This window comes from Nilaparvata lugens, chromosome 5 (genome assembly GCF_014356525.2).
Source record: "Nilaparvata lugens isolate BPH chromosome 5, ASM1435652v1, whole genome shotgun sequence".
NCBI classification, from domain to species: domain Eukaryota; kingdom Metazoa; phylum Arthropoda; class Insecta; order Hemiptera; family Delphacidae; genus Nilaparvata; species Nilaparvata lugens.
The window spans coordinates 65,721,510-65,737,152 of NC_052508.1; the positions used below are offsets into that span (position 1 = coordinate 65,721,510).

A 15,643-nucleotide genomic window follows, 5' to 3' on the forward strand; every position below is an offset into this window, starting at 1 on the left:
TTATTGTAAAGAAACATAATAATGTTACAAACAGTATTTCCTTCAAATGAAAAACTGAGATTGCTTTATTATGTTTGGTGCCGAAATTTTAGCCTACATACAGAGAGCTTCTCATTGGTAATTCCTACTCCATCTAATGAGTGCAAATTTTCATACCACTTTCGCATACCAAGCGATACATTAGCTCAATATTATATTTATCATCCATCGATTACGCCAAAATCCGCAACAGTAAATTTCTTATTCCTTTCATATCTCGTAGCCTTGCTAATAAATAAGAGCCATCCTGAACTTTTTTTGAGGGTAACCGCATAACACTTGAGGGTATGATCAAATTCGATGCTCGTATGTACAAGTGCAGGCGAGATCACGCGTGCATAATGAGGAAAAAATGTGGAAAGAGCAATGGATACACGATGTAATTTGTATGTTGCTGCTCACACTGAACGCCACCAGCAAGTGCACGCGCTCAGTGTGGGTGTTTCGATGGCTCTATCCAGATTTTGTTTCTCACTGCACGCGTGCACTTGCACATATGTTTATCCAATGTGATATACTCTTACTAGTAGTTCTGTGAACAGTAGACCTCACGCAGTATTCTCATCCACATAGACCTTATGGAAGTACAGCAATAGACTGGCTTTTCCACACATCTGTGTAATCACGTGTCAGCTGATTTATGATGAATAATTCTGAAGTCTGATTTTTACTTTCCTTGCCCTATTACCATAGGTAAGGAAAGTATTGCTTTCTGAAAAAAATTAAGGTACCCCAATTTCTAAATTTCTATACGTTTCAAGGGCCCCTGAGTCCAAAAAACTGGTTTTTGGGTATTGGTCTGTATGTGTGTGTGTGTGTGTGTGTGTGTGTGTGTGTGTGTGTGTGTGTGTATGTGTGAGTGTATGTGCGTCTGTGTACACGATATCTCATCTCCTAATTAACGGAATGACTTGAAATTTGGAACTTAAGGTCCTTTCACTATAAGGATCCGACACGAACAATTTCGATCAAATACAATTCAAGATGGCGGCTAAAATGGCGAAAATGTTGTCAAAGACAGGGGTTTTCGTAATTTTCTCGGAAACGGCTCCAACGATTTTGATTAAATTCATACCTAAAATAGTCATCGATAAGCTCTATCAACTGCCACAAGTCCCATATCTGTGAAAATTTCAGGAGCTTCGCCCCATCAATGCAGATAGATTCCCAATTATCAGGCTTCAGATACAATTGAAACGAAAAAAATCAAGTGGAATAGATTGAGCATGAAAATCTCTACAATTAATGTTCAGTAACATTTTCACCTAAAATTGAAAATAAGCTTTAAATTCGAGAAAATGTGATTATGCAATTGCAAATCATTGTTGATTCTATTAAATCATTCACTATGAAGAGATAGCAGACCTCATGTGTGTCTCCAGCGTTATTGCCCTGTTACCAGCTGGCTCAAATCTTTAAATAGTAAACTTGAGATGCGCGGGAACACTAGCGTCAGGTGATAAATTTTCATAACGGCAAGGAAAGTTGTGTGAGTGCGCCACACCAGATTTTTACTCTAATATTTGCGTATGAAGGAGGCTCCTTTTTCCAATTATATTACCCTTGAAATGCAAAATTTCTAAAAAACTTGTATATACGTCTACGCGCAATTAAAAGAGTAACATATACCTATCAAATTTCATGAAAATCTATTACCGCGTTTCGCCGTAAATGCGCAACATATAAACATTAAGAGAAATGCCAAACCATCGACTTGAATCTTAGACCTCACTTCGCTCGGCCAATAAATGCTTCAATGCTCCAAACTTGATAAGTTCAAAGTTGAAGCCTTTCAAGAATCTGTTAACTCACCCTGTACTGTAGTGAAACGTCTCATATTATATAGCACAACACTTGTTAGGTCAACCTTTATCCATAGCCCGGATATCAAACAAATATGGGAGATTTGTTTTTTTTTTTCATGAAATCCATGAATATACATCATGGATTTTGCAAAAGTGGTCAAAAATTAAAATAGCTCAAACTCTCAGGAATGATAGTATTTGACGAGAGGAACAATAATATGTCATCACATTGGCCAAATTCACTCCTATTCTTGAGTTATAAGCATTTGAAGATGAGTGATTTTTCTGATCTGAGAGTGGAGGTATGATTTTATGTTTCAGTGAATAACTCACCCTGTATTGTAGCGAAACGTCTCTTATTATAGCACACCACTTGTTAGGTCAACCTCTATCACTACCTCCGTAAACAAAGCCATAATGCATGTCAGGTGGTTGATGGTAACGTCAGCACAGGTAGGGCTCCTACACCAATAAAAACACTAGCTGATATAGATCAGCTGAAATCAACATATTTTTATTTGGTGTAGGAGCCCAGAAAAATTGTTGATTGCAGCTGATCTATATAAGCTAGTGTTTTTATTGGTGTAGGAGCCCTTCATACCTGTGCTGACGTCACCGGAACGCACTAAGGCTTTGTTTTCGGAGGAAGTGCCTCTATCAACCAAATCTTTGAGATTTGTGCACGTTTGCACAGTGCAAGCTTCAACCAAATATCAATTCAAACTGGATTAAATCCGCTTTTACTGCGCAAACGGCCTTTAGACAGATAATCTTGTTGACCGAACGAAGTGAGGTCTAAGATTCAAGTCGACGGTTTGGCATTTCTCTTAATGTTTATATGTTTATAATTATGCTGCGCATTTACGGCGAAACGCGGTCATAGATTTTCATGAAATTTGACAGGTATGTTCCTTTTTAAATTGCGCGTTGACGTATATACAAGGTTTTTGGAAATTTTGCATTTCAAGGATAATATAAAAGGAAAAAGGAGCCTCCTTCATACGCCAATATTAGAGTAAAAATCAGACTATAATTATTCATCATAAATCAGCTGACAAGTGATTATACAGATGTGTGGAGAAGCCAGTCTATTACTGTATTTGTATAAGGTCTATAGTTTCAATCAAGAGGTATGCATCTTTAAGCTGGGTTTACACCAAAGTTGTTAACAAAATGGTTATAACTTAATCCTTATAGATTCTATTAGATTGAACGGAAGTTGACAAACACATATGTTCATCATGTGTATGATAAGTTATGTTCAATCTGATATAATCTAAAAGGATTGAGTTATTAACATTTTTTAAATAAATTTGGTCTAATCGCAGCTTTAAGGTCATTGGTTTCAATATTTTGTTTTGCAGTCATGGTATTATTATGCGTGCCCATCAGTATCAATATTCTCACATTCGAAAAAACTAATTTAATAGGTGAATGAAAATAAACAAATAAACTAAATGATGCTGGAGAAATTATAATATTTGATTCTAAAAAATTAATTTTCATCAGATACGAAGATCATCACGGAACTGGATGAATTATATCATATGAAATACAAATTCAAACGTGAACTGAGTTTGTTAACATTTGAAACAGTTGAAATCTGGTACTTGTGGATGAGAATACTGCGTGAGGTCTACTGTTCACAGAACTACTAGTATTTACTTAAAAGGTATTTATCAACGTTTCAATATATTAGAGTAGTGAGTAATATTATTTATTACCTTACCTAGGCTCTAAAATTGAAAATGGAGATCAGAACTTGACAGAAAAACTCACTTCAGCCCATGAAAAGGATTTGACCTGTAATTATATGTAAAATGCAGTGCAGTCAATTTGGTATGAAGATTTTTCTCAATCCGAAATAACGATAATAATAATAATTATGAACTCCTGATTATATTAATTTAAAACAGAACAAATCTGTTAATCTAATCATTATACTGTTCAAGGTAAGGTAAGCAGACAAAAATACGAACAGGACACATTTATTGTATATTATAAAATAAATAGAATAATTTCAAACGAATACAACATCTGTATAAACTCAGTGAAAGTCACATTGTCGAATTCTCAACTGACAAAATCAGCTTACACTTCGATATTCAACCCTTAATAATTAGGTAACAATATGTTTCAGGCATTAGTTGTGATAATTCAAATATTAAAAATAGCTAAAATTTCAGTTTAATGTACATGTATTTCATCTAATATATACATTCAAATCTACTTTGTACAAAAAATAAAATAAAAATATGCTAATCATAATACAAATACACAATATATTTGTTCTCCAGGCAATATAACACATTCATTTTAAGAAGCGACTTCTGATATCGTTCAAAAATTGAACTAATTGTATTAATTGAGATAGCAGTCGTTTTCTTTGATATCTGGTGGAAAAGTGCTTCTATTTTTATTGATAAACGTATAATCAATTAGACTTGCAGAATATTCTCCCCTTATGAAGCTAAATGCACATAAGTATCATCTGAATAAAAGGGAGAGATGTACAGTGTTTAAAAGAAAACTACTAAGTACATTCAATTAGAATAGCATCAAATTATTTCTGCACGACAGAGACACTTCATGCTCAACACTTTTGATTTAACCATTTCAATTTCTAGTTGAAAAAGTAATATTTTTAGGTATTATTTGTACCTTGAAAATCTATCAAACTAGCTTTAAACATTTTCCAAATTTCTCTCACATTCCTTAAAAAAAAAACATGATTTATTTCCTGCTTCGAATTTCAGAAGACTGAATTACTCATCAATCAGTTCAATGATATATTAAATTTATCATTACAATTTCAAATTAATATTTTTTTGCGACTGTAAAAGTCTTTTCACTACACGTTCTCTCACTTCGACGGATAGTAAGGTAGTTCAAAAAATCAATGTACTGTAAATAGTTTCGTACAATTCAAACCATCCTTGACTAATCAAAATTCAAAACAAAAGATTTTATCACAAAGCCGAAAATTCTCTGTGATGTTTATTCATTTAAAAAATTCAATGAATCAAATCTATTCTGGTAGCCTACAAGTTGTTCTCTAAAATTTCATGTTCATAGTTTTTTAGATGTTTCCTGTAACTCTGACAGATTAAAAAAAAATTCTACTAATTTAGATAGGCAATTCAATATTACTGTACTAACTTAATTATCTCAAAACAATTTCCTACAGCGTTTTCATGTTACGGTATCAATTCTATGATATTCGATTTCAAATCTCAGAGTACCTATTCAGGGTATTAATACATTGAGTAGGCCTAACTCTTTTCATAAGATTTTAGAGTCATTCTTATAAATTATTCCACACTGAATCCCCTCAACAGAATGGTATTATTTCCATTGAGCAGCTCCTTTCATTTCATTTGAGAGTCATTCTCATAAATCATACAAATTATCCTACATTGAATCCCACATAACTAATAGACTTAATAGTAAGCGATTGCTTGGAAGTTACGATTGTTTAAACAAAATATAAATCTCTTGCAGTCAGAAGTGTTCAATCGAAATGCAATATTGACAGAAGACACTGAAGTCAACCGCACGAAAATAGTCAGATGGATATTGGAACGGCTGAGAACCTCCTCACCCCGCACCATCAAGCCAGTTACACACATATCGATTCGTCTTTATGAAATCTACCAGATTGAACATAATTGACAAACACCATCTGTTTAATCTAATGGAATCTATAAAGACGGCAAAACATCGTACGTCCAAAAATCGATGTGTATGAAGCCAGTGACACACACATCGATTTTTTGCCGTCCCTATAAATCCTTTTAGATTAAACAGATGATGTCAAACAGCCTATGTTTGTCAAGTTCCGTTTAATCAGGTAGAATTCAAGGACGGCAGAAAATCGAACGTCCAAAAATTGATGTGTGGGTAATCACTACCTCCGTAAACAAAGCCATAGTGCATAGTGCAAAGCCAGAGGTGGTTGATGGTAACATCGTAGCCACCTCTAATACAAGGCCGCAGCCTACGATATTGCAACGTCGCAGTGTAGGCCTAGATTCTAATACATGATCGGTGAAAAAGATCCAATCATGTATTAGATTGTAGGCCTACGCTGCGACGTTGCAATATCGTAGGCTGCGGCCTTGTATTAGAGGTGGCTATGGTAAAGTCAGCACAGGTAGAAGGGGGCTCCTACATCAATAAAAACACTAGCTGATATAGATTAGCTAAAATCAACATTTTTTTATTTGTGTAGGAGCCCTACCTGTGCTGACGTCACCAGTATGCTCTATGGCTTTGTTTACGGAGGTAGTGATGTAACTGGCGTATGTGGTGTTCGTCAGGTGTATTATTCTTGAATAATTTATTATGAAAATATTTATAAATTCTCATTTATAATCAGCTATGGCCAACGTTGATCAACTCTTATTTGACAACGTTGCACTCATCTGTTCCAATTACCATCGGACTATTGTCGTGCGGTTGGCTATGATAGTGTTGCAGCAGCAGTTGGTCAATGAGCGGGGGGCGGTGGGGGCGTTTTGATTTCTAGAAGACGCGGACAGTTGTCAACGATTAGCAGCAGAATTCCGTCAATGTAGGACCGCAGCTGCGTGTTCACTTCTTGCGCTTCTTTCAGTGCGGTGCGCATCTGAAATCACCAACAAATATCATCAACCTAAATTCGTACAATTACAAACACAAGTAACAAAAATTGAACTCAAAATTCGAGTACAAGATGAGATATACATACTACAGAAAATGATCTTTTTTCGTTAGGGCTATACTTGGATAGAAATAAAAATGAAAACAATCAAGTTACTTGATAATGGCATCAAGGCCGAAGCATGCCGTAGATAAACAATTTAAAAAAGGGTACTTGGATTTTCATTTTTTATTTCTTTACTACACAAAATATCCTGTCAAATATGATTTCTCAGTAGAGTCAAACACTAGCTGGCCTTAGCTTCCTGGGCTCATCAATCAATCAATTTATTGGAAAACGTTCAACAGTAATACGGTCTCCTGCAGTCCTACAGTCCTGCTAAACCCGTAGGTTTTTCAGCCGGTGCAATTTCAGAAAAATATCTGTGCATAATTGCGTTCTGCCGTTCTTCATGGAAAAAACTAGAGAATAGACAAGTTCCTCCAATATAACAATAGCATGATGTCTAATAAATATCTGAGAATGCATCTCGGTGTTTTATTGTATTCAGCTATACTATTGAGTCATCGTTTTTTATTGTAGTGGAGGTTATATTGTGGTAGTGGTTATCTGAATTGGAGAAAACATACTTGAAGTTTGAGCTATTTAAACATATTTCATGTAAACACATAACTCTTGATAATGGCATAATTGGCTGAAACCGGTCGTGTCTTTGGAAAAAGAATAGAGGGTAGGCCTACTAGTAATTTTATCAAGTAGCTCTAGTAATTCTGATGAAAATAATACCCCCTTTTTCCATTAACCCTATTAAAATCCTTAGACTACATAATACCTCTTATTCCGTTTCAAATCTCTATACTCCCATTTATCATAAAAATATGTTCTTCTTAGTTTATTGTTTAAAGTTAGCAAATCATTCTATTTTATTATTTGTAGGCACCTGCTGTAAAATCTTTTTAGGTTTAGCGGGACCAATTTTGTAATTTTGTAATTGAATAAAATGATTGATTGAATCTATCAAGTATCCATATAAAATAAATCAATGACATTAAAATAAATTGGTGGTTGTGATAAATTTAAGACTTAAGACTTAAATTTAATCTAAGAAAATGATTGAGTCGTCACCTAAAGAAATGGATAAGTTACCTAAGTCTTGGATAAGAACCAGAGAATATGAAAAATAATGGTATGATTAGAGAAAATAAATTTATCAATAATTGATAAAGGGGAAAAGTAACAATCACTGCTTGATTTTTGGCTGACGGTCACAGATCAGGCCAAGTGTATTTCTTTCAATTTATTGTAAATTTATTTGACATTAATAAAGCTCTCTTATATCTAGGCTATCTAAATATACATTTAGATATAATACTACCGTATTTGATTTTGGATTATTGGCTTGAAGAACATTCTATCTCCAAAATAAAATTCTTAACAATCCAACAAAATTCTTCATTATCAAAATAATAGAGTGAAAGTTCTTCCAACTACTGTAGCATTTTATTGCAGGATAATGAATTATGTTCAAGATTTTAATATATAAATGCATGCGGAAAACACTTTGCATTTGATATACATAACACAAAATGAACGCTTCGGTGTATGAATTGGAGATACATAATTTATTATTAAAACATGCGTATAGCAGGTGGCTTGGTGCTAGAATCATGCATCAACAATTGATATTACAGCATGCTTGAAAGTGATAGAAGCTTTAAATTTTTTTATATAGAGAACTACATAAATGACTAATTCTGAGAGAATTCCAAAGAGTTTAATTCAGCATATTGAGTTCTCCAATTCACATTTGCATTCATTAGCCAGTATGCAAACCAATCATTCAAAGAGAAAATGTTTTGCAGTACAAAACTTCTAACAAAAACTTGTTCAACAATGGCTAAAAATGAATAATAAGTTACATTCGTTTAGAAAGTATACCTAAAAGTAGAAGTTTATTACAAAATTGGAGTTTGATGGTAGAGGAATTCCCAATACTGTAGTCTAGTTCTTTTACCCAAGTGTAACGAATATCCTAGTGAGGCACTATTTAAATGTAATTCATCCTGCTTGGAAAATTTAGGGCCGGTTTCCGAGCTCAGGATTTAGCTGAGTTCTAGACTTTAAGCAGCTGGAGTCAGAAAATTGGCTTTCCGAAACGGGGCGTAGTCATAGTCATAGTCAAAGTCACGTTTAAATTAAATTTCAAAAAACTTGAAAATTGAACACAAAATAAAATAAAGTGTAGAGTTTCAGCTATTTTGAATTATTAGGAATGTTTCATTTCGTCAAGGGAAAACGTTTCCAATTATAGAAATGAGAAAATAAAGATTATCATAAAAACTGCGACTACGCCCCGTTTTGGAAAGCCAATTTTCTGACTCCATCTGTTTAAAGTCTAGAACTTACCTAAATCCCGAGCTCGGAAACCTGTCCATAATGTAGCAAGTAAGTTCACCGCCACCATTAAAAGGAGATCTTTCACAATCTATTAAATTGAGAAAAGAGTTCAACGGAAACGTTTAATTTAGTATTTTTCAAAAGTTGTTTCAAGATAGAAACAGCTAGCAGTTAAAATATTGAATAGTAACCCAACATGCCCATTTTATCATACTGTGACAAATAACTGGATTTGAATTGAAAGAAGTTGAGGTAGAGGAGAAAGAGAAGACAATTTAAAATTACTAAATAAATAATTGCTATTCTACCAGCCAATGAGCACCAATATTAGGCATACCTTCTGATCATCATGAGCCCTTTCTCCAAGCTGAAAAAATACATCTTAATGAACAGATTGTTCATAAATAGTGCAGAACTGCATAATCTGGGTCATAAAAATTCTTTCAGTCATGCTCTTCCCAGTCAATTACAAATAATACATGAATAATGTGGAATTTGAAGTAATAGGATCCAGATTCATCAATTTGAAACTTGGTCTAACTAAAAACTTGACAAACTGAAAACCTTCCTACTGAAATCCTGAAGAATTTAAAATAGACCTACAGGGTCTGTATAATAAGTAACCGGACTGACCTCAGGAAATTTTTTATTGGCAAAATATGTACAATTTTTCTTTAGATATCTTCATAGTAGTCCCCATTGAAGTCGATAACACGCTGATACCGGACTTTTCAATCCCTGAACGCTCCCTGGAAGTCGGCAACCTCTATGCTGTCTAGAGCCCTCGTTGTAGCAAGTTGAACGTTTTCCACAGTCCCGAACCGCGTCCCCTTAAGTTGTCTCTTGATCTTGGGGAACAAAAAGAAGTCTGGTGGTGTGGTGCCATATCCGGGCTGTAAGGAGGATGTGGCAACGTTACCTTCAGCTGTTGGGACAACTGCTCGGTGACGAGCAGACAGGTGTGCGACGGAGCATTGTCGTGATGGAGGATCCACGAATCGGCAATCCCCGCACGGACTCGATGAACCCGGGTGGCTAGTCGACGGAGCACCTCTCTGTTGTACTGGCCGTTCACAAAGGGTTTGACACGTGACTGTAAGTTCACGCTTTCATCCACCCGGCCAAACTGTAAACGGCCAGTACTACAGAGAGGTGCTCCGTCGACTAACCGCCCGGGTTCATCAAGTCCGTCCGGGGATTGCCGATTCGTGGATCCTCCATCACGACAATGCTCCGTCGCACACCTGTCTGCTCGTCACCGAGCAGTTGGCCAAACAGTCGAGGGTAACGTTGCTACATCCTCCTTAAAGCCCGGATATGGCACCACCAGACTTTGTTTTGTTCCCTAAGATCAAGAGACAACTTAAGGGGACGCGGTTCGGGACTCTGGAAAATGTTCAATGTGCTACGACGAGGGCTCTAGACATCATAGAGGTTGCCGACTTCCAGGGAGCGTTCAGCGATTGGAAAATCCGGTATCAGCGTGTTATCGACTTCAATGGGGACTACTATGAAGATATCTAAAGAAAAATTGTACATATTTTGCCAATAAAAAATTTCCTGAGGTCAGTCCGGTTACTTATTATACAGACCCTGTATATACATCCTCGGTAAATTAAGAATCTATATGCAAAATTTCATGTTATTCAGTCCAGTAGTTCAGACGTGATGATGCGTCATTCGTGAATTTCCTATCCCGTACGTGTATAAGCCAATTCTTTCCTTTATTATAATATTATGGATTGTTAAATCCTGCTATGAGAAGAATATGAGGAGTTATCACCCCTTAAGTTCCTTGACACTTATAAGATGAGATTTCGCTATTTCAGACCAGATTTACAATAATCAATAAAATAATTATTACACGAGTAAATTATTGTATTAGAATAAATAAGGGTTCAGGCTAACGTTTCTTTCATTGACATTGGAATAAATAATTAAGAAATTTAATAAAACACTAATAAATAAAATAAGTTTTCATAATAGAAAGCATAGTCATGAGGAAAGCTCTATCTTCATAAGATGAAATGTTGCTGCAATTTAAAAAAATTTCATGACAAAACCATCTATTTAAAACTTGAAATAATTCAACTAATCCATTCATGGCTAGGCAGATGATCATGCAATTTTAATTACTGGTTAGTGATATAAAGATCTTGTGACAGATTTCTGCTATAAAAATCTTCCCGTTCTTTCATTATTAGTTTCATTAGTTGAGTAGTTCATTAGTTATAATAAATTATTCTAATCATATATTAAACCAATTATCTACTTTAACTCTCTATTACGGCGTAGGAGTGAATTAATTTCACTAAGTGAGTTAAGTGGGCATTGTCTCTTGTTGGAAGTTGTTTTGAAATTTTCATAAATTATGGTATTAGGTAGATACATAATAAAATTGCAAGATATTATGTATTAATAATATAAAACACATAAAATGAAATACTTTTTGGATTACGGTGCAAAATACTAATTACACAAACGTACTTATAAACATGGGAATAAATATGCCATTGAGTAAAAATGTTAATACACAATGCTTCAGGCAATTACACTAATATGACTAGTTTCAACCGTGGAATTCTCAAAGTAATGAACTTGTAAATATTATTTTATAAAATGGCTAATAAATTGAATTGAATGAGCTTGATGAAAAACAAATTGAATGATTTAATTAAAATACTTTTTGTTGATAATAAGTTGAGGGATCTTTAGTTTGATTGAAATGAAGCTGAGAATACATTTCAGTAATAAAACTGGATATTTCCTTTATAGAATTCATGAAAAATAATTATTGAGATACTTGAAATAATTCCTTAATTAATAAAACTGGATATTTCCATTATAAAATTCATGAAAAATAATTATTGACATACTTGAAATAATTCCTTAATTAATAAAACTGGATATTTCCATAATAAAATTCATGAGCAATATGATTGAGATACTTGAAATAACTCCTCAATTCTTGAGGAATTGAAAACTGTAAAATTAGATACTGAATCCGCAGGAATATAATCTACTATGATAGATCGAGTCTACAATACACTAGGATTAAGTATATTGAACTTTAATAATTTCAAGGCATGTACTTTTTAAGAATGTGCAAAGGCTGAAAATAAACTTTCTACTCGTGATATTTTTCAAAGTTTTTCGATTTGTATATCATTAAGCTATCAAAATGAAAAAGTTTTCCAAGGAAAACATTTTTTTCCGATCACTACTTTTTGAGATATGAGCGCCTGAAATTTGAATTTTTGGAACAGAACATTTCAAATTCGGTGAGAGATAAATCCATGAGATTTAGAGGATGGATTCTTCATGGTATTGTTGATCTAGTAAAACAAAAAATTTCTGAAATATCCATTTTCAAGATAGTTATTCAATTTACTAAAAATAGCCGAAAATAACTTCTTGTTGATTATTTTTGGTAAATTGAATAACTTTTTCAAAAATTGATATTTTTGGAGAATTTTTGTTTCACTAGATCAACAATACCATGGAGAATCCATCCTCTAAGTCTCATGGATTTATATCTTACAGAATTCAAACTTCAGGCGCTCATATCTCAAAAAGTAATGATCGGAAAAAATGTTTTCCTGAGAAAACTTTTTCATTTTGATAGCTTAATGATATACAAATCGAAAAACTTTGAAAAATATCACGAGTAGAAAGTTTATTTTCAGCCTTTGCACACCCTTAAAGACATAAGATGGCATGGATGAGTGATTAAGAATCAAGTATTCAGAATTGGTATTTAATTGAGATACGCACTGCAATCAGTTTGAACTGTGCCAACACGCATTAGACAAACTAATAGATGTAAGTCATTGAATCTAGACTTGAGATATAAAGTAACAAAAAAACTGGAGTATAGCAGCCTATAAATATAAAAATCAACTCCATTACCTATAATGTGTAATATACTTTTCGCCACACTGCACAGAAAGCAGCTGTTTTCCAGTCCCTACGTAGATCTGAAAGACCTTGTTTGCAGACGACGTCAGAAAAGGGTTTCTTTTCCGGTCTAGGCCAGAAAGTTGTCTCTTTCCAGCCGCTCATGGAAGTAGTTAATAAGTCATCCGCTAGATCGGGCGAGTGTCCACTTTTATCATCAGCTGAAGTTGCCATGATTTCAGTTCCAGTTTCGAATCAAACTAATTCGCTTCGCAACCAGTTTTATTCAATTATTTATTGTTGATTAGTGCATTCCGAATTTTTAAAAATGCTTGAAGATGACTGTGGTATTCCAAGTGAAATTTTAAAAGAATCTGAAATCCTGACTGCAAATCTTCTACCACTAAAATCAAGAGATAGGTACGATAGCTTAACGAGTATTCTTTATTTTGTATTCTTTATTTATTTTGTCAGCAATGCCTGTGGTGTGGCGAAAAATATCGTTCGCACCACGGGCAAAAATGTTTTTCCAGCTCTCAATCTTTTCTAGTCCTCGGCCTACGGCCTCGGACTTGAAAACCGATTTCGAGCTGGAAAAATCTCATTTTCTGCTCTAGGTGCGAAATATACTATTACATTATAACCATAGACAAGACAGAAAAGATACGGTTTGTAACATATCTTCTTAAAATGTATGAATTCAGGGCTACCAACTTATTTTTATTTATAAAATAGAATTATAGTACCCTGCTTGTAACAAAACATTGGGGAGGGGTGAATAATAATGATGTATTCAGCAATTAAATTAAATTAACATTGAAGTGCCTAAATGAATTTACACTATTCATAAAACAACCAACAAAACTATCAATTTAAAGCATTATTTTGTTCAACAATCAAATTCCAGCCAATCATGTTATAGCGTGCTCTCTTATTATTCAATTAATGTGTATTACTGTATGTACACACAACATTTATCTCAATACACATACGGTGCAACCACATATTCAAATTAAATGCAATAATTTTTCATAATACTGGAATTAATTTGAAATGAAAAACTCACAGCATCCTGAGACATGGCCTCGAATTGTAGCTCGGCTGCTAAGCTATTTGGACCGGCATTTGTGAGTAAATGACGACCTTCTTCCACACTCTTTGTGATAACAAGTGCCTGTAGTTCTTCGTGAGCTTCTTGAAGAGCTAGAAATAAAAGAAAATCAGAAATAAATAAATTAGAACCTTTAGAGCCAATAAGAGCTTTGTGAAAAAGTATTCCAAGAACCCTTTTTCAGTGAATCAAACCTATCAATCCTATCATATTAAGCGAGCAACTTCTGTATTTTTATATTCATATTTGGTTATTTATGTTCAAGGATCTCGAAAACGGTTCTAACGATTCTCACGAAATTTGTAACATAGTAGGTTTATGATATAAAAATTCGATTACACTAGGTCTCATCCTTGGGAAAACTCGCTGAACGACATTAAAAGGATAATTCATCCTTGGCTGAGACAGCTGTGGATGGTAAAAAAGTGAGTGAGCGAGTGAGTATGTGAAAAATCAAAATATCGCATCCCCGAAATTCATAAGATGACATTAGCCATCTGTGAAATATAAACACGATCATTTTAGAGAATTGTATTCTGTCTATCAATAAATAAAAATAACGAGCGAAGCTCGGTGCCCCGATATTCATCAATAAATAGTAATACAGCAGTATGTGGAAAAGACATCAATTTTACAAAGACTCGAACTTCTTGAAGAGTTGAAAATGAAAGAAAATGGAAAATAAAAAAATTGGAACCTTTAGAACTAATCAGAACATTGTGAAAGAGTATTCAAAGAATAATTTTTAGGTAAGCAAGACAATAAAATCAATCATTAATAAATACCCAGTAATAGAATGTGGAGAAGACAGCAACTTTTCAAACACTAAACTATTACAGCTTTACAAAGAATTTAAAGAGTCGCTGTAAGAAGCACATACTCCCAAGGAATTTGCTTCTGCAACCTTCTTTTTTCCAATTTCTACTCGGCAGAAATACAATTTGTTCTCATGATAGTTTTCACACATTAAAGACTTAGAATAGAACGAATGGAATTCTATCATTGCCAAGCAGAGCAGAAAGCAGGACTTTGATCAAGTTTGAGCCGTTTCTTCTGGTATGGTATGGGGAGGCTCCAGTCTCAAAAATTTAGATAGAGTTTTTAGAATGCAAAAGAGAGCTATGGGAGCATTAAAAGGTCTTAAGCCATTAGAGTCCTGCAGAGAGTATTTTAAAGATCTAGGACTACTAACTGTGCCTGTACTGTACATTTTCGAAGTAATTATGTATATAAGAGATAAAGAATTTATAAGAAACTGCGACATACATAATTATGACACAAGAAATAAAAGTAAATTTTCTGCACAATACCACAGGACTGCTCATTATGAGAAAAAGCCTTCTTATATTGGGTATCAAATTTATGATATTAAGCTGCCGTCAGCTTTGAGAGAAAATGAGAATAAAGATATTTTCAAAAATCTATTGAAAAAATATCTAGCAAACGGGGTATACTACAGTATTCAAGAATTTATGGATGGAGAATGAGGCTTTTGGGTGGGTTAAATTGTAATGTACATTGTAGAATGTGATGTACATATGTTTATTTGTATTCTTTTATTTTTTGATAAATAGTCCTTCTTGACGATTTCCTATACTCTTTCAAGAGTCTCCAGGAAGAAAATTTAATCAAATCAAATAATTAAACAGGTTGTATCGTCTCGTGAATTATTTACCAGAAACATTCTGAACCTTATTTTACTCATCACTTGAAAATTACAGAAGTTGAAACATAGTGTGAGAGACAAAATAC

General features: G+C 34.0%; 1 protein-coding gene across 4 annotated transcripts in view; it reads right to left on the reverse strand.

The window, feature by feature from the left end:
* Positions 1-3,816: 3,816 nt before the first annotated feature.
* Positions 3,817-15,643, reverse strand: part of LOC111047403 (rab11 family-interacting protein 4-like) — a 297,989-nt gene continuing 286,162 nt past the window's right edge. For 2 of the 4 annotated variants that reach the window (XM_039429079.1, XM_039429082.1), the window contains 3 exons: positions 13,847-13,983; positions 9,221-9,250; positions 3,817-6,471 (listed from right to left, as the gene is read on the reverse strand). In XM_039429079.1, coding sequence (XP_039285013.1) covers positions 6,334-6,471; positions 9,221-9,250; positions 13,847-13,983 — 305 coding nt within the window. In that variant the 3' untranslated portion in view covers positions 3,817-6,333. The remainder of the gene's footprint in view (positions 6,472-9,220; positions 9,251-13,846; positions 13,984-15,643) is intronic. The other 2 variants (XM_039429081.1, XM_039429083.1) reach the window with 1 other exon arrangement.